This window comes from Piliocolobus tephrosceles, chromosome 2 (assembly GCF_002776525.5).
Source record: "Piliocolobus tephrosceles isolate RC106 chromosome 2, ASM277652v3, whole genome shotgun sequence".
NCBI lineage: Eukaryota > Metazoa > Chordata > Mammalia > Primates > Cercopithecidae > Piliocolobus > Piliocolobus tephrosceles.
In genome coordinates, this window is record NC_045435.1 from 52429731 (window position 1) to 52457110 (window position 27380).

The following is a 27380-nucleotide window of genomic DNA, read 5'->3' on the forward strand; positions in this document are numbered from 1 at the left end:
AGGGCAGACATCTCTTTGGCAGGACGTCTGGACCATGGACAGGGATCTGAGTGAAGATGACAGTAAGTAGAGCCTTGAAGATGGCAGGGAAGACTGTGTGGAGATATTTTAGCCTGCATTTGAGGAGGACCTAATCTGACCTCTAATATGTTGGAAGCTGTGTATCTATAGTTTTTTCTAATAAGCTCTGTAGCTAGCACTGTGTGAACTCTTCCATCTGCCCTAAATGCAGTCCTGGTTCTGCATCTGGGTTGCCGAGAGCACCCCTTTCTTCCTTCTTCTCATATGTAAAACCTACCTGTAGCTTGCAATCTCTTCTTCTGTTATGTGCCTTTGGACAATGGAGAAGGAAGGTGAAAGACAAAGTTGAGAACTTTTCTCTCTATCACAGTGACACTGTGCAAACCGTATATTCTTTTTCCTTTTTTTTCCTCTAGTTGACAGTATCTCCTGCTCCCAGCCAAATGTAAGTGAGATTTTCAGGATTCTTATTTCAGTCACAATTGGATTCAGTTCTTAGATGAGGTTAACTCTACAGAAAGGTTGGGAAAAGTCTTCACTCATGATCTTTCTCTGGCAAAGAACTGGCTCGTTCATTATCGCTCATGAAACATAGCCCAGGTGACCCCATCCTGTCACTACCAGGACAGAAATACAATGGATTCTCAGGGCTATTTAAAACATGAAGAAGGAAGTGATATTTCAGGAAGAAACGTGCTATGTTTTAAAAAAGGAATTTTTGATTCCGAATTTGAAACAGGCAGTGCAGTGGGATGGTGTTGGGAGGGCGGGGGGAAGAGCAGGAGACTGAGAAGTGGGAGGCCAGGGTCAAGTCCTGACTCTGCTCTGAATTGGCTGTGTGATCTTGGGCAAATCACTTAACCTCTCTGAGCTGCAATTTTCTCATCTATAAAACGAGATTGGTTTAGGAGGTCTCAATCTGAGGACCACGAGGGTGTGGGCAAAGTGTTTTCTGAACATGCTTTGTGGGGAATGTAGAGAGAGGTCTATAGCTTTTGTTTGAATCCAGAGAGACCCATGACACTAACACACCTTCATAGTCACCAGACTTGATGACATCAGAGCTTCTTTGCAGGCATAATACTCTTTCTTGTCTTTAATGTTGGTATCTTAAAGCTTGAAGTTTTAGACCTGAAGTAGAATATGAAATTAACCTATACTAAACTTAGAGAGCTCAATTTAAGTTTTGTTGGAATCTTTTTTCATATTGAAGTGGAAGACTGCCTGGAGATATTTTAGCATGTATTGGAGGAGGACTTAATCTGACTTCTAATATATTGGAAATTGTATATCCATACTCTTATTCTAATAAGCTTCAAATAATATTCTAATGCAATCTTTTTTCTTCAAAACACTGTTTATTAGCAGTCTTTCCATTTATGATTAGAGTTTCTCATAGTAGCAATGGACTAGGTCAGATATGGACTCAAACCTATGCTCTGCCTTCTAGTTTCTGGGTGACTTTGCTCAAGTCACTTAACCTCTCTGAACTTCATTTCCCATAATTTTTTTAAAGGGATGGTGTCATCTTGCAAGATTGATCAAAGAGTCATTGGCCACAAAGTGAGTGCCTAATATATCACCAGCCCAGAGTAGACATGGAGTCAATATTGACTCTAGGAAACGATCAGGTCCCCAGAACTTTAAAAGTAAACGGCTATTAATGGGAAATACTATCTCCTGTGAAGTTCCTGTTTTGACCTCATGCCTTTTGGTGAGCAAGGTGAGAGAAAGGTGAAATCTTTGGCCCCATTACAAGTCTAGCAACCCTGAGTCTTTCATAGGGTCATGCTGAGTGCTGGTCTCAGATGTGATGGAACTCAGGTGAGCACTTGGGGTACACTGCAAGGTATGGGGGCACCCAGGGAAGCTTTTAGAAAAAGTTAATGAAATCAGAAACTAGGTAGACTTTTTTTTACCCCCAAAGTGTCAGAAAGGGAGCCCACTACAGGCCTTACGTAATTTAAATGTACCGGTTTAGGGGAGAGGTGATTGCCCATTTTGTCCAATCGAGTTAACTTTGCAGGCACTAAAGTGTTGTCCCCTCACTGTTCAGGTCTATAATGTGAGCGACTTCAGAGGGAGGAAACCTTCCTGCAGTGATATGTTTTGGGACCAAAGTGCATGGATAGGAACATTCTGGGATGTGGCACCCACATGCAGGTCTCCTCAGAGGCCTTTGATCATCACCCTCAGGTGCTGACTGTCTGTGACAGCATCCCTGACTAGGGCAGCATCTCCCACTTTGGCTGGCACACTTCCAGTGATGGGCTGGTCCTATTTTTATAGCCAAGACTGTCCAAAGTTCTTTCTTACAGTGATTCGCTATCTCTCTACCTGGAGCTTCTACTTTTTGGTCTTGATTCCAGCCCCAAGTCTACTCAGAATGTCTGCTCCCTATTTAAAATAAGAGCCCTGTAAGTCTTTTCTTTTCTAGCCTAACCAGATCCTGTTTCTTCAACAGTCCCAGATGTAATCACTCTTTTCTTTAAGTGTAGCATCCTAGCACAGAGCAGAAGAGAAAAGAACCCCTCCTTTATTCTGTATACCATATCTCTTGTGATGGAACTTATTTCTTTGGTTGCAGACTGAAACTCTTCCAGAAATGGTGAGCAAGAGCCTCTTCAAGTAAGATGGTCTATAAATGCAGCCCCTGGTAATTCTAGGAGGCAGCTTTTCTGGTCTAGGACTATAAGACATGGGTTGCACCTTTTTACTCCTGGGCATGAGTCCCTGTGGACGGGGGCAGGGTTGAGTTCATGAGTGAGAGCCCTGATCTGAGGCCACATTGCCATCACCACCCCTGACTCAGTGCTGAGGAGCTGGGACTCTCCCCTGGTATCCCGGCCAGCTCTGCTCCCAGAAAGCTTGTTCATTAGAATGCCACTGCCTTCCACGACTAGGGATGGCAAGCTTTCAGAACCAAGACTAGCTTTCAGTCTCTCTGTGTATCTCAGTCAGAAAGGGTGCTGGACTTCTTGGCAAGGACCAAGCTGCCATTAGCAGTGGCGACTGATGTAAGATCTCAGTGTTTTTCACACATGCCCTGGATGGAGGCATGCCACGAGAATGCAGCCTTCCCGGCTAGGTCAGCCCTGGCCTCTAGGGGCCCGTCTGGTCTTTCCCACAGGCTGCATACTTCTGGAGGGCGATAGTGGCTCTGGTAGCCCCTAATGGGAAGATACAGCATCTACTTTGGGGAGGAGTAAGAAATAAAATGCTTTAATGAAATTGTTACAGCTTAGGCAGGATACCCAGGGCTCTCCTGAATCAGTTTCCAGAGTCCCCTCTCATGCATTGTCTCATTTGCTCCTCTCAGTGACCCTACTCCCTTCAGCCCTACTTTTAGGGAAAGGAAGTCAAGGCCCTAAAAAATTGAGTGATTTTTCCTCCCCAGAGACTGCATAGTGGGTTAAGTATTTTGTGCCATGCTCATTGCTGGGAAAATGAGGATGAATAAAACATTGATCTACCTTTGGGGTACTCCAAGTCTGGTGGGGGACACAGACCCCAGACGGATGTTTTACAAAGGATTCTTAAAAAGCCATTTGGCAAAACAACAGTGGAGAAGTGGAATGGAGTGCTAAGGGACACAGGACAGGGAGCTGCACTCAGACACCTTTGGAGACGGTGAGGTCTAAGCTAAGTCAGGCTGGAGGGGGTGCCCAGGGGTGCCACAGGCAGGACCAGCCCCAGCCAGGGATGGGGAAATGGCACTGGGTTTGTGAGGGTGAGTACAAATGTCCGTATCATGAAGCCACAGGGCACCTCTGGAAAGCCCAGCCCCTGTGTGGCCCTGTCTTGGCATCACAACACTTTCTAAGAAGCATTAATTTCACATTCCAAATAATTGAAAAATATTGACAAATAACAATCTCAAATAATTGAAAACAAAAATTGCAATATTTGCTGCATTCTTGCTTGGCAACCCAGGGCGGCCTACACAATTTAAAGCAAAACTTCTCCCAATTTAAAGCAAAACTCTTCACCCATTTCTCTTGATGCTGATCTCACCACATGGTGAACATTTGCTCCTCCAAATATTTTTTCAATGGCTCTCAAACCAAGTACTCATGCTTCTCTCTCCAGCAGGCTTGCCTTTCTCCTTCCTTCTTTCTTTCTGCTCTCCTTGTCTCTCTCCTTCCTTTTTTCTCTCTGTTCTTCTTCCCTACTGTTGCCTCCTTCCACAGTTAGCTGCCTTACCTTCTCTCACCCTGGTCTGCACCCGTAGGAGGCTTTTCCCTGGCATGAGGGCAGATGAGAATCCTTTCTTCCTTTCTTGGGGGTAAAGGCCATCTAATGTAGGGATATTACCTGCCAAATTCAGGAGCTTGGACTTAGCTGTGGGTAACAGTGAGTCACTGCAGGGGTTAGGTGAGGGGATGATGTGATCAGGTTTTCTGGTCTTGCTAGAAAGTCCTTTAACTAGTGTGGCCAATTATTTGTTTGTTCTTTATGGCAAAACAGAACTTCTTTCTTTTCTTTCTCTTATGATCACCTCTCTCTTTCTCAAGTTGTTTTTATTTGTGATAAAATATACATGACAATAAAATTTACCAGCTTAGCCATTTTTAAGTGCACATTTCAGTAGTACTGTTCATTCACAGTGTTGTGCAGCCATGACCAGCATCCTTCTCTGGAACTCCTTTCACCTTGTAAATCTGAAATTCTGTCTCTATTAAATAATTCCTTATTCCCTTCTCCCCACAGCCCCTGTCAACCATCACTCTACTTTGTGTGTCTGAGTTTGACCACCTGAATCTTTTTGGCATCATCTCAAGTATAATTCAAATCATGAGGCATTTGTGCATATCGACAATATGCCCACTGTGGTAGGTTTGTTGTTCCCCTAACACTTACCTGTGCCTGTTGTATTCCCACTCTTTGTTTGAGTGTCGAATGCCATTCTTTTCTTATACGAGAGAGGGACTCCTGTCCAAAAGGGGCCCTCGCACCTGTCAAAGGAGACAATGTATGAAACAAACTCAAGTAAGATGGTGATGGGAAGCCCTTTGGGCACACTTCAGTGCTTTTAAGATGATTAATGTGGAATTAGGGGCAAAGGACATTGATTTTCTTTCTCATCTGAAGTCAAAGGAATGACATTTTTAAAAAGAGAAAATTAAAGGAGTTACCCATTAATAATGCCTTTCTCCACAAGGAAAATTCCTTTCTATACAAAAGAAAAATATCTTGTGACTGGTGAGCTGAAACACTACCTTGGCGACTCTCTTTGCAAAGTCTTCTCAGCATTCAGTTGATGCTGTTTGCATGGAGCCAAAGGGGGTTCAGCTAAGTAAAAGGGTCACAGGGCTTGGAGACAGGATCTGAGCTCTAAGTGCAATTTCTATCTCTGCCATGCGTGTGTGAGCAAGTTGCCCCAAACCACATCTTTGAGCCTCATTTCATTCTCTGAAATAGGGAAAACTGGTTATCATGAAGCACAAAGGAGATCATGCCTACATTGTCCCTTTGGAAGCCACGGGACACAATGTATGTGTTAGGGCGGGGTGGCCCAGCTGGACAACTGCCTGAAACTCAGCTGCAACACCATGGGAACAGCAATGTGGCTGGTAGCCCCTTCTGAGTGCCCCATGCTGGGTGTCACACAATGCCCCTTGACGTCCACATTCCCTGTTGAGCCCGTCAAGATCTGTACAGGAAATGACACATCCTCCTTAGTTCAGTCTGGAGTCCTTTATTTTTGTACATAACAGAATGGCGAGATTAATTTAGCTCTGACGAACTGTAGCTGCCCTGAGAGGTCAGGGTGGCTCCTGGTTGAGGAATGGAGTCTGAGTTTCCCACCTCTCATTCTTCCCCTCTTCCTGCTCCTTTTGTTCGGTTTCCAGCAGGACGTTGCAGCTGCATGGTATTTCCCTGTCTTCTTGTCAAGAGGAATATTGATGCCCCAGCAGACCCGAGACTTCTGGGTGGGTGGGGGGCCATCCCCAGGGGACAGGGCTGTGACAGTCTTTCTATGCTTGATATTTTCACTGTTGTCTCCTGGTTTAAATGAGCACAAAGAAAGAGGAAGACCCACCCTCCTCTGGTTCAAGGCAGTGACTGGATTTTGTTGTAGGCCAGGCACAGGACGAAGGATTATGCACACATTGTCTCATTGCCTGGGTATTAATATCATCTGCTCTGCTTTGCAAGGAGGGAATTGAGTTCTACAGGGATGTGTGGCTTACCTGGTGTCACATCATGTGGAGAACCTGGGCCCAAGGTGACATGTCAGAACCCATGTTTCTAACCATGCTGCCTCTGGGTTTCTGACTCCGGTCAAAATGTGGCAGGACCACTGGCTCAAAAAGATGTGTTTTCCTAATTACAAGGCACTCTACATCTGTGAAACTTTTTTCTATTTACCTTCCTTGTAGATTTTCCACCAGCAGGAAAAAACCTTAGAGATGCAGATAGTATTTCTTATTGTCAGAGGACAAGGATATCCTCAATTTGGGAGGCGGTAGAGACGGGGTGTTCATTCGTCCTAAGGGCATCCCCTCCTTCCTCCACTGCTTGGGCCATGCATTTCAGGGCTACAGTCCAGCCCTGAACTTGATCTTTAATTCTGATAATGGAGCTGACAGAAACTACAGTGGACATGCATGGGCCTTTGCCCCAGAAAGGCTCAGGTTTCAGCTTCTACCTTTCTGATCCCCTCAAGCCCATTCCCAGGAGAATGTCCAAGTAGACACACAGGTGAGTGTCTAAGTCAGGGATGGGTCAAACATGACTCAGAGAGCCGAATCGGACCCACCACCTATTTTCACAAAGTTTTCTTGGAACGAAGCCACACTCACTTATTCAATTGTGTATTGACTATGGCTGCTTCACACTACAACAACCTACAACAGCCAGCTTGAGTAACTGAGACAGAGATTGTACAGCCTGCAAAGTCTAAAATATTTACCACATGGCTCTTTATAGATAATTGTTGCTAACCCTTGGGTCCCTGGTGGCTAACATAGCTTCAAATGCTACTAAACTAATTAGAAGCAAAGCAATATTGAGAATCAAGATATTAATAGTAATTCCAGATGAACTGTCACACTGGAGATTTCAACGCACATTGGCAGGCATCAGTTTGAAGCTTTGGGATGATGTCACTTTGCATCCCAGCCACATCTATCTCAGATCTCTCCCCTGTTTCCTGGCAGAACCATTTGCTTACAAAGGTGGGTTTTCCTGCTTAGAAAGGCACTCTCTACATCATGAAACTTCTTCTATCCACTTTCCTTTGTGCGTTTTCTGCAAGGAGAAAAAACCTTAGAGATGCAGATAATAGTTCTTATTCTCAGAGGACAGGGGCATTCCTAATTTGGAAGGTGGCAAAAGGGAGTGTTCATTTGTCTTAATGACACTTCACTCCCTATATCATTCTCAGCCATGTGTTTCAAGATTTCCTTCTTCCTCACCTGATGACAGCTACACTTCCAGATCAGCCTAGGTTGGTCTCATTTAAAATAAAACTTGCTATTGTCTGGTCTTTGTTTTTATTAAACTTGAAAGGACAGGGCATATTATTTTTACTTTTGTGAAGGGAGAGACCTACAGGCTTTAAATAGGTTCCTCCCACCCAAAAAAAAAAAAAAAAAAAAAAAAAAGGCTCTAGGAGATGGGGCAGTTCAGCTGGAAGTCTGACCTGAGTTTGCTTCAGTGACTGAGACAGTGTCCCCTTCCATGACCATTTCACAGGCACCATTTGAAGTCAACTCCTGTGACTGACTTGGCTGCTAGACAGAGCCAAGGAATTCTTGTCCCCTAGTGTGAGGGATTATAGGAACAGTTTTAAGGGGTGGCCCAGTGGGCTGGAACTAGAATTCTTGGTCCAGAGGCCTCTGGGACCTCTGTCCTGCTCTAACTCCACAGCTGTGTGACCTAGGATTACTGGAGTAATCTCTCTCAGCCTCATGTGCCTCATGTCAAGTGGGGTCAGAAGTGCTGCCTTCCACACCCCCAGTTGGGAGTGTGGGATGAGGCAACAGGTGTGGGAAGGTGTTTCATGAACCATCCAGTGCTTCAGGGGCCAGTTTCTATATTATGTTTTCCTCCTTGGCATCTCAGGGCCACACCTATCTACGTATCTATGTCACACCTGACAGGCTAGGATGAGGTTTTGAAAACAGATATATAGTGAATGATTTTTTCGTAGTTTTGCCTCATGAAAAGTACAGATACTACTCAATCTACAGTGAGGTTATGTCCGAATAAACCCATCATAAATTGAAAATGTCAGAAGAGTCAAGAAGGCATTTAATACACAAGGCAGCGGTGAAGTGGAAGCTGTGGTTCACTGCCACTGCCTGGCATCACAAGAGTGTATCATATTGTCTATTGCTAGCCTAGGAAAAGACCCAAATTCAAAATTTGATGTTTGGTTTATAATGAATGCGTATAGCTTTTGCACCATCATAAAGCAGAAAAATCAATTAAGTCCAAACATCCTAAGTTGGGGACTGTCTGTACTTGGAAAGAACATGAACTTTGGAGTCAGACAAGTCTAGGTTTGAATCCAGCTCCACCCACCACTTGCTGGTTGTATGATCTTGGGCAAGTCACAACCTTTCTAAGCCTCAGTTTCCTCATTGGTAAAATGGGGAAGGCATTAGTGTATCAGTTTGGGTCAACCATGAAACAGACACCAAGATGGCATTAGATGTGCAAGGGGTTTCTTGAAGATACCTGTGAAAAGAGGAGGGAATGTCTTCAGACTGCAATGCAAGTCTGACATCTATGAAGGGAGAGAGGGAAGGAAGGAGACTAAGCAGGAGTAGTCTCAGACTCCATGTGGCTCCAAGAAAATCTTGGTCAGGTCTGCCTGGAATCCCAGAGCAAAGATTGTCCACTGGAGGAAGCTGCATAACAAATAACCCCCCATCTCAGTGCCTTAAAACAACAACAATGTTATTATATCTCATGTTTTTGTGGGTCAGGAATTGGGGTAGGGCTCAGCCAGGAGATTCTGCTGCTCCACATGGTGTTGATTAGGGTCATCCAGTGGCATTCAGCAGGTGGCTGATATGGCTTGGGGAGTCCAGGATGGCTTTGCTGGTTTGGCGGTGATGACTGGAAGGCTGAACTCAACTGGACTTCCTTCCATGTAGTCTTAGGGTCTCCTCATGGTTCCTCCAGCACAATAGCCTGACTTAAAGCTCAGGGTTCCAAGACAAATGTTCCATGAGGCAGAAGAAGCTGCAGTCTTTTAATGCTTCCACCGTATTCTCTTAGTTGAGGCAATCACATATCTTCCTAGGTTCAATGGAAGGGAAGCATCAAAGAATACATGGCCATCTGTAATTCACCACAGTGAATTACAGACTCATGAATGCAATAATGCATATTCACAGAGTAGGTACCCAACAAATAGGAGCTGGCATTCTTGATGTTTCTCATCGCTATTATTACTGCTGCTACCACCACCTGCCCTGCAGATGTATTCTGTGTCCCAAGGATGCCAGAGTGAGTCTGGCTTAAACTGTGAGGCTTTTTATAATGCACCCACCCTCATTTTTCAGCTTCCTGTGAAACCCTCATCAGCCTTCCCCTCCCTGCCCAAGGCTCAGGAATGCTTGTCTTTCTGCAGGTGTGGTAGACCTCAGTTTTGAGGCTGAGAGTCCTCTGGCACCCCCCACAGAGCTCCTGGAGAGACTGCCTGGCTATGACTGGCTTCTTCAAGCAGGCAGTAAGTCCAAGGGGGCTTGGTTCTTTGGGCTTCTTCCTAGGGCTCATGCTGGTTGGGGGGATGTCTCTGGAAAAAGGTGGTGCTGAGATAGCTTCCCTTTCCCTTAGGGGACCCTGGGAAGCCCCTCATCAAGGGTAGGTGGAAATAGGAAGCAACAGGGCATAGGCTTTCTGTCTATGAACAGTCCATGGCCACGACAGGTCCCTCTAAGACCTAGATGGTGCTGGTCTTGGAGTCCCCATTCTTTTTGCATTAGATGTATTAAATGTATCACTTTTTCTTCATCTATTCTTTCTCACATTCAATCAGTCTTTCCTTCTTCCACCACACAAGTATTTGTTCCTTTGGCCTGGGCTGTCCAGTCCCTGACTCTTCCCTTCTCCAGGAGGACAGACATTTTTCCCGCCTTTGGAGGCTCTGGGGAGGCCCCAGGAGCAAAGGTCCTGGTCCTCATTCCTGGAACACAGGTGAGTTTCAGATTGTGCTGTGTGACTGCGTGCATTCCCTATGTCACTATTGCCGCACAGGAGCCTTCCTTGAGGATCTCAGCCCTGGCAGTGCATCAGGATCCCTGGAGGGGACCCTCTGCACCCCAGACCTACTGCACTAGATCCTCCAGGGATGGGGCTTGGGGATTTACATTTTACCACTACTGTGGCCTCAGTTTCTCACCTACACATTGAGTAGTCTGGCTGGCCTGCATGAGCCCACGGGCCCTTCCCAGAAGTCCCTGCCTCTCTGTTTGGTCCCCTGCAGAGTCCCTGTGATGACGGAGGAGGTGGCCCGGGAAGCCCTCCTCAGCTTCGTGAACTCTAAATGCTGCTACAGCAGCACAGTGGCTGGAGACCTCGTCATCCGGGAGCTGAATCAGCAGACCCTCTGCAGGGTAAGAGGCCAGGGCTGGTGGGCTGGGGACTTTGGGACAGTGGTGGGCCATTTGTGTGATGTAGCCGGGGGAAAGGAGTCCTGGGGGCAGTGTGTGTGAGTGTGAACGATGGTGATGTTGAATCCCATCTGCAACTTGAATTGTCTGTGGCTGTGAGGAATAATAAAAAGAACAAGCGTCAGGCCAGGTGCGGTGGCTCACACCTGTAATCCCAGCACTTTGGGAGGCTGAGGTAGGTGGGTCACCTGAGGTCAGGAGTTTGAGAACAGCCTGACTAACATGGTGAAAACCCATCTCTACTAAAAATACAAAAATTAGCTGGGCGTGATGGTGCATGCCTGTAGTTCCAGGTACTCAGAAGACTGAGGTAGGAGAATTGCTTGAAACGGGAAGGCGGAGGTTGCGGTGAGCCGAGATGGTGCCATTGCACTCCAGCCTGGGCAACAAGAATGAAATTCCAACTCAAAAAAAAAAGAAAAAAGAAAAAAGGACAGGTGTCAGCAAACGCCACTGGCAAGCTTGAACATGCCAGGCATTATAGAGTGCATGCTACACACACGCCTTGTCAAATCCTCATGGCTGCCCTATACAGTAGCATCACTGTCACTGGTTTACAGATGAGAAATTGGAAATTTAAAGAGGCAAAGTGATTTGCCCAAGAAGATGCAGCTAGAAGTGAGAGAGGTGAGATTCAAAATCAGATTTGGTAGCCTCAAAGCCTATGTCCTCACTCCATACTTCTACAAGGGATGGGCTGAGAAAGGTTCATCTACCCGCCACTAGACTTCAGCTCCCTCTGCCTCCCCCAAATCATGACTGTGCCAAGAAATTATTTATTCATTGCTGCAGGGCAGTCCTACCTCTGGCAGGCACTTCTGTCTCCTCTATTGACAGAGCAGAGGGGCAGCTTTTACGTTCACATTTTCTAGTGTTGCTGATCCAGCCATCCTCTGAGAAGCACATAATTGCGCAGAAATCAGATGAGCCTTGCAGGCAGTGGTTAAAGCAGGAATCTGGAAGAAGTGGCCATTGTGTGGCTGTGTGACCTCGAGGAAATCAGCTGATCTCTCTGAGCCCTCATTTACTCACATGTAAAAGGAGAGGGCAAGGGATGTCCAAGACCTCTTCCCATTCTGTCACTCTGTGGATGAAGATCAAGAAGGAAGATTTTGATATCAGGCAGATAAATTCCTCCACAAGGGAAATCCCAAAGCCATAGATTCCAGGGGCCTCCAGCTATCAAAGACAGCAACTACTTTGAAGCTTGTCTCATAGAATCTTTGTATAAATTCATGGGGAACTGAATTAGCTCCAGTTTGAGCCTGTTAGGGGAGATTTCCTGGGGCTGGCTGACTTCCTGGCAGACATCTGGGGGCATGTGGAACAGAAATCGTTGTTGTCAGCCAGTTCCAGCAGCCGAGGGTGTTGTGCGTGGATCTCTCAGTTTCCCCACTGAGCCCTGGCAGGGGAAGAGCTTCCTCTTTTTGCATAATGCTCTGCCTTCATAAGGGGCACGAATGTGAACATGCTGTTTTTTTTCCTTTTAGTATCGACTAGAGACCTTTAGTGAATCCAGGATAAGTGAGTGGACATTTCAACCCTTTACTAGTAAGTGAATTGTCTGAAATTAGTTTAATTGGGGGCAAATAAGTCAGGGTGCTGGTGGAAAATATCAGGACTTGGCTCAGGCAGTCATCTTAAATAAGATGGTCTCCTGCTTGGAGCCTTGGCTTCCTTATTCCCTGCAAAATGAGAGGGTGAACTTTCATCTCAGAGACTTTCCAGTGCTGATCTTAGTAAACGCTTCCTGCCCAGGAGGCAGGAGGTCCTGAAAAAGCCAAGCGTTTGCTTTTGCTATAGTCTGGTGCTGCCACATGGGGCCAGGTTGTAAAGCAGCATGTGTGTTTAAACATTCCCCTACCCCCTCATGCCACCCCTAATTCCTCCTAAGCCTCTAAGCCCCTGTGCTCCCCATTCCCCTTGCCATCCACCTTCTGCTGAGCCCCCACCGGAAGCCTAAGTTTCTCTGTTTGGGAAGACCTATGTCCTACCTGTTTTCTCTACCAGTCCATTCTTCAAGACTCAGCTCATGTGTCACTTCTTTTAAGAAGCTTTTCAGGATTTCTCCTCCTGCTGCTCCCCTCCCAGCAGAATGGACCAGTCTTCTGAGTTTTCAGAGCCCTTTGTGAAACTCTTGTCCAAAGCATGTATCATATCCTATCACATCTTATTGTGATGGTGCTGCCTGTCTCCTTGAACAGAGCAAGAGGAAGAGGATGGGATGGTGAAGGGGATGGTGACGATAATGATGACAGTTCCTGTTTATCAGCCCCTCAGTATGTGCCAGCCCTGGTGCTAAGAATTTTATGCACATTCTTCCATTTAATTTTCACTACCATCTTGTATGGTAGGTGCCATAATGATCCCCATTTTAGAGATGAGAGAATGGAAGCTCAGAGAGGGTAAGAAACTTCTTTAAAGTCAAGCAGCTGGGACATAAAAGAGCCAGGAGTCAAACCCAGATCTGTCTCTCTCTAAATCTTGGTTGCTTAATCACTGCCTCCAAGGGGGGCTTTGACTACCCATCCCTGTAGCCCCGATCTAGACTCATGTCTGGTACCAAGTGAAGGCTCTCTGCTGTTTGCTGGATAAATGAAAGTTTATCCCTGCTGCCCTTTGTCATTCTTACAATGACCCCTTTCTGCATCAGACCACTCTGTGGATGGGCCGCAAAGAGGCGCCTCCCCCAGGCTCTGGGACATCAAGGTTCAGGTTCCCCCGATGTTTCAGGAAGACATCAGGAAGTTCCAGGTCCCTCACTCATCACTGGTCAAGGTAACAAGATTACTGGAGTACTTGCCCTTCTCCCTGAGAGGCTTTCCAGGCACTGCATGTTTCCTCAAACTCATCCTTGGAAGGGAAACCCAAAATTCAGGCCGGTGCTTCATTTCTTGGTTATAAATAAACATAATTTAATAAAACCTGGTGTATGGAATGTAGTCTCAGATAAAATTCCAAGCAAATCTGGGAGTGTTCAGGTAGCAAACAGATCATCCGATTTACAAATTGTCACCAGCTTTAGTGAGCAGTGATATTCCTGGATTGGTTGAGTGTGGTTTTCATTTTTTTAAAAATTTATTTTAGCTTAAGCAGCTGGAGTGCTGAATGAAATATATATAAAATAAAAACTTAAAACTTTGCTGGGATTTTCCATGAGAGTCAGGAAACAGAATCTGACTTCTATCCTGCTTTATGGACATATAATCATGGCGTGAAGGGAGAGAAGCCTAGTGGATTACAAAAACGTGAATGAGATAGCTCATATTGTGTTCTCTTCTGATTGCTGCCTGTTTTACACTTTTGGACTGGATTTAAGGGTGTAATGTTGCTCTATAAGTTTTTATAGAGTTCTAAGACAAAGAGGATTTTGAGAGGTCAAGAAAGTGTTCTAATCCTTTCTCAAGGGTGGCAAGGCTATTTTAAATTAGTGATTAAATACTATTAGCTAGCTCTTTGCCTTTCACAAAAATCCTGTCCATTTTTCAATGACTTCTGTTCCCAAAGACCACATTAGCTACCTTATGGGCAAATGCCATCAGCCTTTGTGGTTCAGCCCGGTAGGAAACTGTAGAGTGTGAGTTAGGATGTGGGGCTCCCAGACACGTCTCCCCTTGTTGGCATCCAGATTGGGCTGGGGCTCAGAGGAAATGGTGACAGGATCTCTTGATGCAGTCAAGTCTTCTGGAATTGTAGTCAAATGAGAAGGGCCATTTCTTTCCTGCGCCATCCTCCTATCCTGGTCCTGAGCCGCTGTACCTCCGGTTTAGATGGTGATGTCATGGGTGTGGGAGAAGTGGCCCTTGGGAAACTAGATCCCAGGAGAGCATTGCACTTTCAGGAATGCCACAAATGCCACGGGCGTGGGCGGTACAAGTGCAGCGGCTGCCATGGGGCAGGCACGGTGAGTCATCTGTGAACCATTGGTGAGTCAGTGAGGGTGTGGTGGCAGGGGATCCTGGGGACAGAGGGCTGGGCTGGTGGCCTGGGGCTCCCTGCAGCAACTGTGTCATCTCAGGCAAGTCATCCTCCCTTTCTGAGCCTCCATTTTCCCATCTATAAAATGAAAAAGTGGGATTGGGTGGTCTCTAATGACACTTTCACTTTGACAGTTTGATTTTAATTTTTCTCTTCTTTTCTTATCCATCTACCAACATACAATGAATACCTGCTTGACTCTGGCCTCTAGGTCCTGTAAGAGGACCAAGGCCTGGGGTTCTTCTTATTAGGGAGTCCCTGTCATCCAGGGAAACCAACAAGCGACTCCACTTGTCGAACAGGGTGGTGGGTGCTGAGCAGGTGAAGTTTGGAAGGCTTGGAGAGACAAAGTAGACAGGACACTTGAGTTAGTTTCCTTTGGCTGCTATAAGCCATGACTACCAATGGGAGGCTTAAAACAACAGACACAGCCGGGCATGGTGGCTCACGCCTGTAATCCCAGCACTTTGGGAGGCCAAGGCCAGCAGATCACGATGTCAGGAGATCGAGACCTTGCTGGCTAACACAGTGAAACCCCATCTCTACAAAAAAGTATATATTAAAAATTAGTTGAGTATGGTGGTGGACGCCTGTAGTCCCAGCTACTCGGGAGGCTGAGGCAGGAGAATGGTGTGAACCCAGGAGGTGGCGCTTGCAGTGAGCCGAGATTGTGCCACTGCACTCCAGCCTGGGTGACAGAGCAAGACTGTCTCCAAAACAAACAAACAAACAAACAAAACAAACAAACAAACAAAAAAACCAGACACTTATTATCTCAAAGTTCTGAAAGCCAGAAGTCCAAAATCAAGGTTTGGGCCGGGCTGGTTCTTCTGGAGGCACTGAGAGGGAAGCCATCCCCTTCTTATTCCCTGGCTTCTGGCAGCTGCGGGCTGTCGTTGGTGTTCCTTGTCTTGTGACTGTGCCACTTCAGTCCCCACCTCCCTTGTCACCCAGCCTTCTCCCTGCATGGCTTTTTGTCTTCACATGGGCTTCTAATAAGAACACATCATTGGATTTAGGTCCTACCTGGTCATACGACCTCATCTTAACTAAATGCATTTGCAAAGACTATCTCTAAATGAGGTCCCACTCTGGGATTCCAGTAAACTTGAACTTGGAAGGGCCACTATTTAACCCAGCACAGGCCCCTCAGTGGCATTAGTCATGGCTTTACTTGTCTTTTCAGAAACCTTCAGGCCTATTAATCATCCCGGGGGTAAAACCAAACTCTTCATGTTACATGCTGTCCTGATTTGAGCCTCATGCTTTGGCCATGCTCTGACACTGGCTACCCTGAACTGTCTTCTCCACCAGCCCTTTCACCCCTTGCCTGCTGGGTTTGCATCCCCTGCTCATTCCTGCACTGCCTGTGGGTCCCAGCAGTGGCCTTCACCTGGCCTTCCTCTCTCCTCCCAAGTCCTCACTCCTGCTACCCACCTCAAGTGGCTTTCCCAGGCTCCCTCCCTGTTGTCTTCTCTGTCCCTTCCTCCCCTCCCATCTCCCTCAGGCTTTCCCTGGAATGTATCTGGAGCCCACATGAGCCAACTGTGGGAGCACAGCCTAGGCCTTTTCTGGGGCCATTTCTCAAAAGGAGCCCCCTGTCTCTAGTGTCAGGCCCCTGACCAGTGCCTCTGTCCCAGCTTCCTCCCAACACTTGGTCGGGGTCCGGGCTCGGGGCTTGTGGGGATCAGAGAAGAGGCAGGAGAGGCTGATGTCTCAGAAGAAACAGGGATCTTAGGGAGTGGAGTCTGAAAGCTGCAACTGGAAGAATCCAAAGATACCTCATGTTCACCCTGTATCATTTTGCAGATGAAGGGGCCGAGGCCCAGGGGGAGGAAGGTCGCCAGGCTGGGATTTGAACCAGGTCTTGGGATGCCCTTGGCCCTGCTTCCTGGGAGGCCGGTGGGGCTGAGGCAGTGGTGTGTCTGCAGGTACGGTGCCCGTCCTGCTGCGGAGCCAAGCGCAAAGCCAAGCAGTCCCGGAGGTGTCAGCTCTGCGCCGGGTCTGGCAGGCGGAGGTAGGAGTGTCTCCCAGCACCACAGTGCTCGTGCTTTCTGGTTTTCTGGCTTTTCATTGCCTGCCCATCTGAAAGACAAATAGGCACCCGTCTGTCTCATCACTGCTGTGTCCCCAGAGCTTTGCACATAGTAGGTGCTCTGTGGTTATTTGAAGAGTAGGTGAGCTTTTCTCAAGGCCTGGCATTTCTGGACAAGGCCGGAACTTGTCACGCAATATATGTGTGGAAAGGATGAGAAGAAAGAGGCACTTCAGGGAGGAAAGACAGGGATGGGGTTACCAGGAAAGGAGACCTCTCCCGCCAATGGGTGGGGAAGTGAATATCAAAAACCACCTGAAAGGCCAGATTTTTAACTCTCTGAGGATCAGGTCCTGGGCAAGCCCCTATTTATAACTCATTTTGGGGTCTGAATGAAGGAGGAGTCAAGGAAAGTTGGTTGATTGACTAAACAATCAACAAAGCTTCATCACTGCTCACAGCTTTGCAAACACTGGGCCATTGCATTTTGTAAATCCTATCCTTTAATGTATTTATAAATTTTTAAGGGAAACAGGAAACCATGAGGAGTGAAAATACTCAAGGTTGGGTTGGTTAATACGTTTGCCTCACCAAAGCCCAGGCCATCCTTCTGACAAGCCAGTTGGAGAAGCTTTGGTGCACCTTCCACTGTGGTTGGTAGAGACGGTCTTTGACTGGGAAAAAGATGCTTATTTTTCTTTCATTTGCAAGTGAAAAGAATCCAATTCAAATTGGCTTTGGCAAAAAAGTAAATTTACAGGCCTAGGTAAGAATGAAGACCAGGGGTATATTTCAGGGATGGCTTCAGGCCCAGCTGGATCCAGGTGCTTAAACAACGCCACCAGGAATCTATCTTCACCTCTCACTCTGCTTTCGTTTGTGTGGGTTTCATTCTCAGGCAGGGGGTTCCTTGTAGTGGCAGAAGAGACCACTAGTAGCTCCAAGCCAGGAGAAAAGATGTCCCTTCCCTGATAGTCCTGACAAACATCCTGGGGCAGATCTCATTGCACTCGCCTGGGTCATGTACTCATCTTTGTATCAGCCACTGAGACCAGGGACATGGAATAAGATCATTGACCAGTCCCAGGTCCCAAGCTGGTCACAGAAGGGGTTGGGTAGGCCCTAGAGCCATGTGAGCTGGGTGGGGGAAGGGTGGTCCCCACAGGGATATTGGGGTACTGCCAGCAGAAGGAGGACTAGGTGGTGGGCAGATACAAATGCAAGCTCACCACAGTCTACCTTCAGGAGGAAGGATGTGCAGGTGGGAGCCTCTGGAAGCCACCAGGACCTGCAGCTGATCTGGGGGTACCAACTCTGTGCCCTTCTCAGATGCAGCACCTGCTCAGGGAGAGGGAACAAGACCTGCGCCACCTGCAAGGGGGAGAAGAAGCTGTTGCACTTTATCCAGCTTGTCATCATGTGGTATGTGGCAGTGTCTCAATGCTGTGGCACGTGGGGGTGGCTGGGGGACTTAACCCTGGACTGGTTTCTGCAGAGAAACTCTGCTTGGTTGGGGCTTTCACAGTACAAGAACCTGCCAGGACTTAGAAGGGGGAGAATTCCCTGGAAAGAGGAAGTGTGGGGTTGTGGGATGCCGACTGGCTTTAGAACAGACAGACCTGAGTTCAAATTCTGCCATCACCACTTTCTAGTGCGGCAGCCACTCGACAACTGAGACCTTCCTGTCGGAAGAGAGCCGTAGCATCCTGCTATCTCCCTAAGTCAGCCAGGGCTTCCACGCATTAAGGTTTCTCCTGTATCAGGCACCTTGCTAAGTGCTTTGCAGGCAAAGATGAAATGAGGTAATGGAGCTGAACTGTCACTATCCTTACTAGCTTCATTTTACAGATGAGGAGACTGAGGCTCAGAGAGGCTACAGAACTCTTGCAAGGTCCCTCCAGTAGCAGTTCAAGCCCTCAACCCCAGGTCTGTCTGATTGCAAAGGCCGTGCTCTTAACCTGCCACTGTGTGCTTTCATCCCTCATCCTCCTTCCCTCCAGGAAGAACAGCCTGTTTGAGTTTGTGTCTGAACATCGACTCAACTGCCCCAGGGAGCTCCTTGCTAAAGCCAAAGGAGAAAACCTCTTTAAGGATGAAAACTCGGTGGTAAGAGGGCATTGTGGATGGGAACAGAGGAAGCTGGGTTCCTCCTCCGCTCTCATGGGCCTGGAGCTGCTGGCTGTGTGTGCAGTCTGCATTCCCTGGAAGGACAGGTTGGGTAAGAGTAGAGCTCCCCAGACATGGATGAGGCTATGGGGAGCCTGGGGGCTGTCAGTTTTCTTTTGACTTTTACATACTCAACCCTCTGTCCTTCCCACCTCCCCTTCCCCCACCATCTGCCATTCTTCATTCCTCCTACCCTCTTTCTCTCTTTCCCTCCCTCCTCCCTTCTTCCCCACTCTTTTCCTTCCTCTTTCATCCTCTGCTTCCTTCCACAAACCTTGAGACCCTTCTCCTATATTAGGCACTATTCTAGACCCTGGGTAGACCACGGCAAATAAAACAAGGACCCTGCCCTCATGGAGCTTACAGTCTGGTGAGGGGACTATGATGGACACTTTTACAGCAATGTCAGATGGTGAAGGGGCACTGAGAAACACTCAGGCAGGGTAAGGGGCAGGGAGGGGTGGCAGTGTCGTTCCAGCTGGAGGTGGAAAAGACCTCTCTGTGGAAGTGACCTTGGGCACAGACCTGGACGCAGGGCAGTTGGGGAGTGGACCTTGTGGTGTGGGAGCGAGGGGACAGTGGGGCAGAGGCCTTGAGGAATGGCAGAGGGCAGTGAGCAGGGCAGAGCTAGGAGCTCAGAAGTGAGAGGTGCCTTCAGCTAGAGGAGAGGGTCCTGTGGGCCAGGGGTTGGTATACCCAGCCCACTGCCTGCTTTTGTCAATAAAGCTTTATTAGAACACAGTCCCACCCATTTGTTGACAGGTTGTCTATGGCCGCTTTCCTGATGGTGGGGCAGGGCTGGGTAATGACAGACTGCAGGGTCCGAAAGCCTGAAATATTTACTATTTGGTTCTTAGCAGAAAAGGTTTTCTCACTCTTGCCGTTGGCCTTGGCAGAGAGATTGGCTTCAATGAGACTTCTGAGTGGGGTCCTCAAACTATAGGGAGGGGTGGCAGCCCCTTTCTTTGCTCCAGTAATTTGGCTTTTTAAAGGCTCACCTCAGGCGTCCCCCCACCAGAAGCCCTGTACCCCGCTCTTCCATTTGAGTTAGAGGCCTCCCCCCTGTGCTCAGCTCAGACTGGGGCCCATCCCTAGGCGTCACTGGCTGCTGGCAGCTCTGTGAGCTGACCCTGCCTGGTGCTGAGCTCTGACTGCTGTCTCACCCTCAGCGTCCACAGCAGCACTGGGCCCAGGTGGACACTTAGAAGGAGGGTGGAGGGAGGGGCCACAGTTCCACAATGAGGGGCAGAACAGGGAGCCCCAGGGGAGGGCTACGCTTGCCCTTAATATGTGGAAGGCTTTCAAGCCTGGCAGAAGGGGATGTGGGGGCTTTGGGGACCGAGGAGATGCCCCAGTGCCTGGACTTTCTGTAGGTTGAGTGCAAGCACCTGGGCTTATTTGTGGTTCATTTTGTATCCACAGCTCACAGAGAGTGCCTGACCCTTAGTGGGCCGTTTGAATGTTTAAATGAGAAATGAATCTGAGTTCCTTTTCTGCTACACATGTACAGACCCCACGAGTCCACACTGATGGGGACCACACCTGCTGTGGTCACTGCCTTGCCCCACACCTAGCACGATGCGCGGCACACAGGAGGCACACAGCTGGGGGATCGAGTGGGCTGCAGGTGATGGGGTTCTCTCTCTGACTGCAGGCCCCTGTTTTCCTGTTTTTGAAATTCCTGAGACCACCATATGGGGCCTTCTCTCGGCCCTCTTCTCTGGCTCTGGCTCTGGCCAGCCCCATTGACTTCCAAAGCTCCAGGTGCGGCAGCCAGGTGGTCCGCATCTCGCTCTCTCCCCCAGGTGTACCCCATCGTGGACTTCCCCCTGCGGGACATCTCGCTGGCCTCCCAGAGGGGCATTGCAGAGCACAGCGCTGCCTTGGCCTCCCGTGCCCGCGTCCTGCAGCAGGTGAGCCGGGGGTGAGGGGCCATCTGGCTCTGACTTCTCTTCCTGGGCTGCTGAGCCCTCTTTCCTGAGAATGTCAGAGTGGAAGGATAAGGATGTGGAAGTGAGGGAGGTCCCGGGGGGAGGAGCCTGGGAAGGGCTAGGGCCTGACCTAAGGCCCCAGGGCATAGAGTAGGGCATGCAAGACGCAGAGGCAGGAAGGACCCTGGGCCAGGGGGGAAGTTTGCATTTTTATTCCCGGAAGCGATTGCAGGGTTTCAAGCACGAATGTGGTGTTATGAGATTTTGATTCTGACTCCCTGGTGTTCAGATAGGGGAAGGAAAAGCTTGAGTTTGAAGGTCACAGGCCTGGCTTGCCTCTGAGGCCCTGGCACTTCCCAAACCCGAGCCTGTCTTCTCCCAGCTTCTGGGGTTTTGGCCGCTATATCCTGACAGCCACAAGGTGGCGGTGGTGGCTGCTACATCCCCAGGAGCAGCCCTGAGCGGCCCCTTATACTGTTGCTGCAGCCTGCCAGGGGGCCCTAAGGTGGGAGTTTGGCCTGGTAACATGCTTTTGCTGGAGCTGCATGAAGTGGGCCTCAGCAGCCAGGACAGGAGCCTTGCAGACTGGGCCGAGATCCTGCATTTCCTGCATCCCAGCATGACCCTGGGCCAGCCACTTCTCCCCTCCTTCAAAGCCACTCTCTTCACCTGTGAAAAAAGACAGTAAAGCACATCAGAGGGTTTTGCAGCAAAACCATCTTAATGTGTTTGGTACCTGGTGCTCAAAATGTCCCTTTGCAATGAGCATTTCCCCTTCTCTCTCTGTCTCTGCACATCTCCCTGATTTGTAGGACAGAGAAGATGCATTTTATCTAAATGAATATGGACCATCTTGGAGCTGGAAGGGGACTGAGAAATCAAGCAATTCAGACACTGCAAACTTACATGCCTACCAGGGCCAGGCAGTAAGGAGGCAGTGACAGAGCCTTATTCAAAGGGGCCGGTCAATGCTCAGCTTTCTGTAGGCACAAGACCCAGTGTTTCCAGACTGTTTGAAGTCCAGATTTTTAGATGAAACTTTCTAGTTTTTCAATATTTTGATAGTTGGGGAAACTGAGGCCCAAGGAGGGGAAGTTACCTGTCCCAAGTCACACAGTATGTTGGTGGCAGGTCCAGGACTAGAACTCAGGTCTCCTGAGGCCCTGCCTCTGCCAATACAAGCCATTGTAAACAAATCCTGGAGCCAGGAAGGGCAAACCAGGGGGCAAATACATAGTTTTCTTTAAAAAGGAGTATAATGGGAGTGGAGGTCACTTTTCTGAATCTTTTTTCTGATTTTGCCTTTGGTCCTAGAGCTGTAGACAAAGATTCATGCAAATATTTTATTCAAGATGGAGAAGTTAGAACAGAAATCCAACCATGAGGGCATAGGTGGCTAAATTACATCTCCTGGCCATGGCCGTGACTCTGAGACCTGGAATCTGCTTATTGCGGGGACTGAGCTGCACAGACAGATAAACAGCCAGTTACGTGATGACCACTTGATGGCAATTGATGTCTTGAGCAATTTGTGGCCTCAAACTTGGAGACTTTTTGAGCTAGAAGCAGATGGAGGCAAGGGGGTTGCAGAGGTTGGGGCGGGGCAGTGGTGGTATTGCCATGCTCACCATTGGATCTTAATAGAAAATTCTGGGAACAAGAGTAGTCTTGACTCCAGTGTCCAGGCCTTCTGAGCACTGACACTGACTCCCATCTCCTTGTGCCCTTTAGTCCCTATTTGGGGTCCTTTGCACTGAAATTTCAAGAGGCATCTTCCACCTTTTATTTCCAAAATTGTCATTTGGATTCCAGTTTCTGGCATATGAAGAAAACTCAGTCGCCAGGGTCTTATTCAGTTGTCTCAACAACTCTGTGAAATAAGAGTTTTTATTCCCATTTCACAGATGAAGAAACTGAGGCCTAGAGAACTGGAGCACAAAATCACACGGAAAGCTGTGTGGAAATTTCGTGCCCTGATTCTGATTCCCCTCTTCCTTCTGCAATGTCGTGCTGCCCTTGGCCTCTCTTATGACAGAACGGGGGCCTGCCTCTCAAAATACACCCCCACTGCCCAGATCTCTAGGGATAGCCAGGGCAGTTTTTCTAGGGATGGAGAGAGAAGTCGAAACAGCCAGATGGCTTCAGCCTCAGGCCCCCACCAGGCCTGGTTTGCCTCTTCCCTAGGGTCTTCAAGCCATCAACTACAGCAAGGGGACTTGGAGCTCTTTTCTCAACAGGAAGAATTCCCTGCAAGTAAAGAGGGCCTGACCCCAGCCCAATCATGCCACCTCTCCCTGGGTGTGGGTCCCCAAATCTGAGTCTGGGACAGGAGAGCAGCTTGTGCAGAAGAACTTAGGGCTTTTTGCACAGAGCTTGACCCACAGTAAGTCCACAAGAAAGCTTGGCTTAAATGATTAGGAGCAACATTCCTACCTCAACTATGTAGTGTAGTTGCCAATAACAAAACAACACCAGAAGCCAGTGCAGATCGGAGCCTAATATTTGCTCCCAACATTAGACTGCTGTTTCTGTTTAGGGCCTCATCATTGCAAAAAGTTATTGAGTAACTTCTCAGAGAAGGGGCCAGAGAATGAGCGACTTAGCACCACCCTGTGGGAGGGAATGAGGTCTCCATCCTGAAAATAGCCTGGCACAGCCCATTAAACTTTCAAATGTCTTCGGGGTCAATGTTTTATCTTAAAATTTGATTCAAATGTTATAAACCACTTCCTAATACCTCTATGGTTGTTTTAATATACACATGTTTAAACTGACTTTTTCCTCCACTGTCCCCCAGCACTCCATCTAAAAATTAATGTTTCTGGAAGTTGTCCTACTTGGCTGGTGACTTTCCATACACCCTGGAACTCCCCTGGGGATGCCTGTCCCCACTTGGTGAAACCTAGAATCAAATGGTAGCTAAAGATGAGAAGTTAGTTTTGGCCAGAGCTTAGGGCGCGTGAAGGAGCACGGTAGGAGATGCATCTAGAAAGGCAGATTGAAGGCATATTGTAGCAGATTGTAGAATGCTGTGTTAGTCTGTTCTCATGCTACTAATAAAGACATACCTGAGACTGGGTAATTTGTACAGGAAAGAGGTTTAGTGGACTCAGTTCCACATGGCTGGGGAGCCCTCACAATCATGGCGGGAGGTGGAGGAAGGGCAAAGGCACATCTTACATGGCAGCAGGCAAGGCAAGAAGAGAGCATGTGCAGGAGAACTGCCTTTTATAAAACCATCAGATCTCATGAGACTTATTCACTATCATGAGAATGGTATGGGAAAAACCCACCCCCATGATTCAGTTACCTCCCACTGGGTCTTCCCATGACACATGAAGATTATTATAACTCAAGGTGAGATTTGGGTGGGGACACAGAGCCAAACCATATCAAATGCCAACTCCAGAGCAGGATCTTCATACCACAGACAGTAGGGAGCTACTGAAAGTTCTTGAGCAGGTGAGTGACTTGAATAGAACACTGACATTTTCCTTGGCTATTTGTTTCCTTAGCGCCAGACAATTGAGTTGATCCCCCTCACAGAAGTTCATTACTGGTACCAAGGAAAGACTTATGTCTACTACATCTATGGCACTGACCACCAGGTGTATACGGTGGACTATCCTGAGCGGTATTGCTGTGGTTGTACCATCGTGTGACGTAGCACAGCTGTCCCCAGAGCCTGCCATTCATATTTGCCAAGGAGGATGAACGATGCTCTCTGAGTGTGTTCACTGTTAACTGCATTGGACAATCACATACAAACCCTGGCATGTCCTTCCAGAAAAACCAGCTTATCATCTATCAAGCTCCAACTCCTTATGCAGCTCCTGTGGTGGAATCCATCACTCATATACTTAACCTACAAGAATTGAGCTACACATATTCCTGTAGAACAAATGAGAGAAATAATTTAAATGGCAAGGTCTTTGCCTCTGGTCTCCAAGTTAATGCCCTGATAAGGTGTGTGAGTTGATTTTGCTGTTCCCCTTGTCGGTCTTGGTTCTGGTGTGCTTCTTCTAGTGGGAGCCTCTTGACGATCTGAATGTTACTGAAATGTTTAAGGATACACACAAATTATCTGGTGCTAATGCACAATACATAGTGCACTTAGTTTTAAAGTGCAATATGTTACTGACCATTCTGTGGATCAGGAATTCAGACACAGCCACAGTGGGGATGATTTGTCTCTGCTCTGTTATATCTGGGGCCTCACCTGGAAGATTCAAAGCCCGGGGCTGCGCAAGGGTGGGGTCTGAAATCATCTGAAAGCTGGTTCACTCAGATATTTGGTGGTTGATGGTGGCTGGTGGTTGGGACCCAAGTAGGGAAGCTGTCAGGTGGAGCACATATACGTGGCCTCTGCATGCAGCAAGAGCTTCCTCACAAGATGGCAGCTCTGAGAGTGTGTGCCCCTCATGTACATCCCAATTGAAGAAATAGAGATCTGTTTCACAGCTGGAGAACAAACCAGCTGTGTTGGATGGACCAAGAGTCTGCATGCCAATCTCTAGTGTGGTGTCTATACAAGGAATTTGGAGAGTGTTTTCGAATAGATACAGTTTTTAACATCACAGGCTGACCTTAGAGCCTGCCCACTGAGTAAGATATGAACTTGATGCTCTGTGCACCCATCACAGGCAGCAGCTCCCACCTGGTGGTGTAAGGCTGGATGGGGGGTGGCGCTGGAGGGGATGCCCTGCAGTCCTAATGCCGAATCAGCTTTGGAGAGGTGGTCCTGGGCTAGGCAGGCAGCTGTGTATCTGATTGTGGGTAACCAGAGAACCTCTGTCATCTCATGATGCCTGCCCCACACCCAGAAGGGGATTGCTACAGCAGGGAGTGGCCTCAGGAAGCAGCCCCTCACAGGGCCATTGGTGCCCTCTCTTGATCCCCAAATCCCCTTATCTGGATGTGGACTTAGCAGGCCTAGTAGTTGAGGGAGGTTGGGGAGACTGAGACCATCCCCCAGGGCATCACTGATAAATAATATGGAAATAAGCACTCTCATCCTCACCCGCTACTGCCAAACCCTGATTTTCCTGCATCCTGTTTGCATGTGGCTGTTTCCCAGGTTTGGCTGAACCACAGGAACCCCACACACTGGTGGGTCCTGGCTAATGGCATGGTGGCTAGCCTCGTGCAGGAACAGCAGGGGTTAGGGGGTTCTAGCTCCCTTGGGACCACACAGAAGCCCAAGGGAAACTGGACAGAGAAGCAAAGGGAGATGAACCTGGAGAAGCCTGGGATCAGCAAACCTTCCAGGCTCAGATTTCAGCTCCTGCTCACTCCATAGCTCAGTATGTCAGGGAGGCCAAGGGCGGGATGAGGCGTCCCCTGGGGTCAGGGTGCACTGGGGCATGGGCAGCAGCTGGTCCCAAGGACAGAACCTGCTGGTGGCAGGGAAAAGAGGGAGCATTCCCCAAGGAAGACCTCGCTTCATCTTCATCCATCATGCTCAAGTCTGGGAGGCCCCTGCTCTGGTTTAACAAGGGAGGCCATCCCCTCCCATCCCCGTGGCCTACCTGTGTGGTTCTCAAAGGGGAGGCTTCTGCCTGTCAGGCACATGATACAAATTGGAGGGACAGCTCTTGGTTGTTGCAATGATTAGAAGTGACACCATTGGCACTAAGTGCACAGAGTCTAGGAAGGCCAGGCGTCCAGCAGTGCTGTTCTGCATCTCACACGACTTTCGCATAACCCACTAACCTTCATGCAGAATGTCAGTTATATACGAAAGTCCTATCAGTTAGTACTTAATGTAATGCTTATTTTTTATTTAGTGCTCACCTGTGTTTTTTGTTTTTTCCTATATGTCTTGTCTGAAATGACTTCAGATCATCTTACTTTTCTTAAGTCCAAATGTGTGTTCTAAGTGGGCATAACTGATGAAGGCATTGTGGTTCCCCACGTGGTTGTGCCTGAGCATTTACAAACTGAACACATGTATGTAAAAAATTACCTTCTTCCAATTGCTCCTCTGTATTTTATTGCTCCTGTATGTATATTTAGAATCTGGGCGTTAAATTCCTTTTTTAAAAACATCTGTTATGTAAGTGGGCTATACATCATTTTTATTTTATTTTTTGGAGACAGGGTCTGCCTCTGTCACCCAGGCTGGAGTGCAGTGGCTCCATCACAGCTCACTGCAGCTTCCACATCTTGGGCTCAAGCAGTCCTCCTACTTCAGCCTCCCAAGTAACTGGGACTACAGGTGCACGCCACCTTGCCTGGCAAATTTTTGCACTTTTTTGGCAGAGATGGGGTTTCAGAATGTTGCCTAGCTGATCTTGAACCCCTGGGCTCAAGCAATCCTCCTGACTCAGCCTCTCAAAATGCTGGGATTATAGGTGTGAGCCATCATGCCTAGCCTATGAATTTTATTTTAGGATGAAAAGGAAGCATGGTGTATGCTGAGGCTGAGGCTGAGGCTCAATAGCCCAGATGCACCGTTGGCTTGTGAATCCAAAAAGAAAATGCTGCAACAACATGGGCCCAAAGGACCACTGTTCCTGTTAGGCGGCAAGTGAGAGAAAGCGGCGGTGAGCCATGAGCTGCAGCATCCTTAGTTCTGATGGAGAGTGGGTCTGCTGGCCATTTGACGACTGCTGCATG

At 48.2% G+C, this 27380-nt stretch overlaps 1 protein-coding gene across 1 annotated transcript; it reads left to right on the forward strand.

Annotated features, from left to right (window-relative positions):
- Nucleotides 1-24892, forward strand: SSUH2 (ssu-2 homolog). Its single transcript, XM_023218393.2, has 12 exons — nucleotides 1-62; nucleotides 9611-9709; nucleotides 10095-10176; nucleotides 10466-10595; nucleotides 12143-12203; nucleotides 13306-13430; nucleotides 14494-14556; nucleotides 16562-16647; nucleotides 17995-18087; nucleotides 18666-18771; nucleotides 20637-20744; nucleotides 24278-24892. Exons 1-12 carry the CDS (start codon nucleotides 35-37, stop codon nucleotides 24422-24424), a joined length of 1128 nt encoding a protein of 375 aa, XP_023074161.1. The 5' UTR covers nucleotides 1-34; the 3' UTR covers nucleotides 24425-24892.
- The last annotated feature ends 2488 nt before the right edge of the window (nucleotides 24893-27380 follow it).

Excerpts from the sequence above, each read along its gene's own strand:
- SSUH2 (XM_023218393.2), top strand. The coding sequence starts at position 35 with ATGGACAGGGATCTGAGTGAAGATGACA. Across the intron at positions 16,648-17,994 it reads GCCGGGTCTGGCAGGCGGAG|ATGCAGCACCTGCTCAGGGA; the intron begins GTAGGAGTGTCT and ends TGCCCTTCTCAG. Across the intron at positions 18,772-20,636 it reads TTAAGGATGAAAACTCGGTG|GTGTACCCCATCGTGGACTT; the intron begins GTAAGAGGGCAT and ends TCTCTCCCCCAG.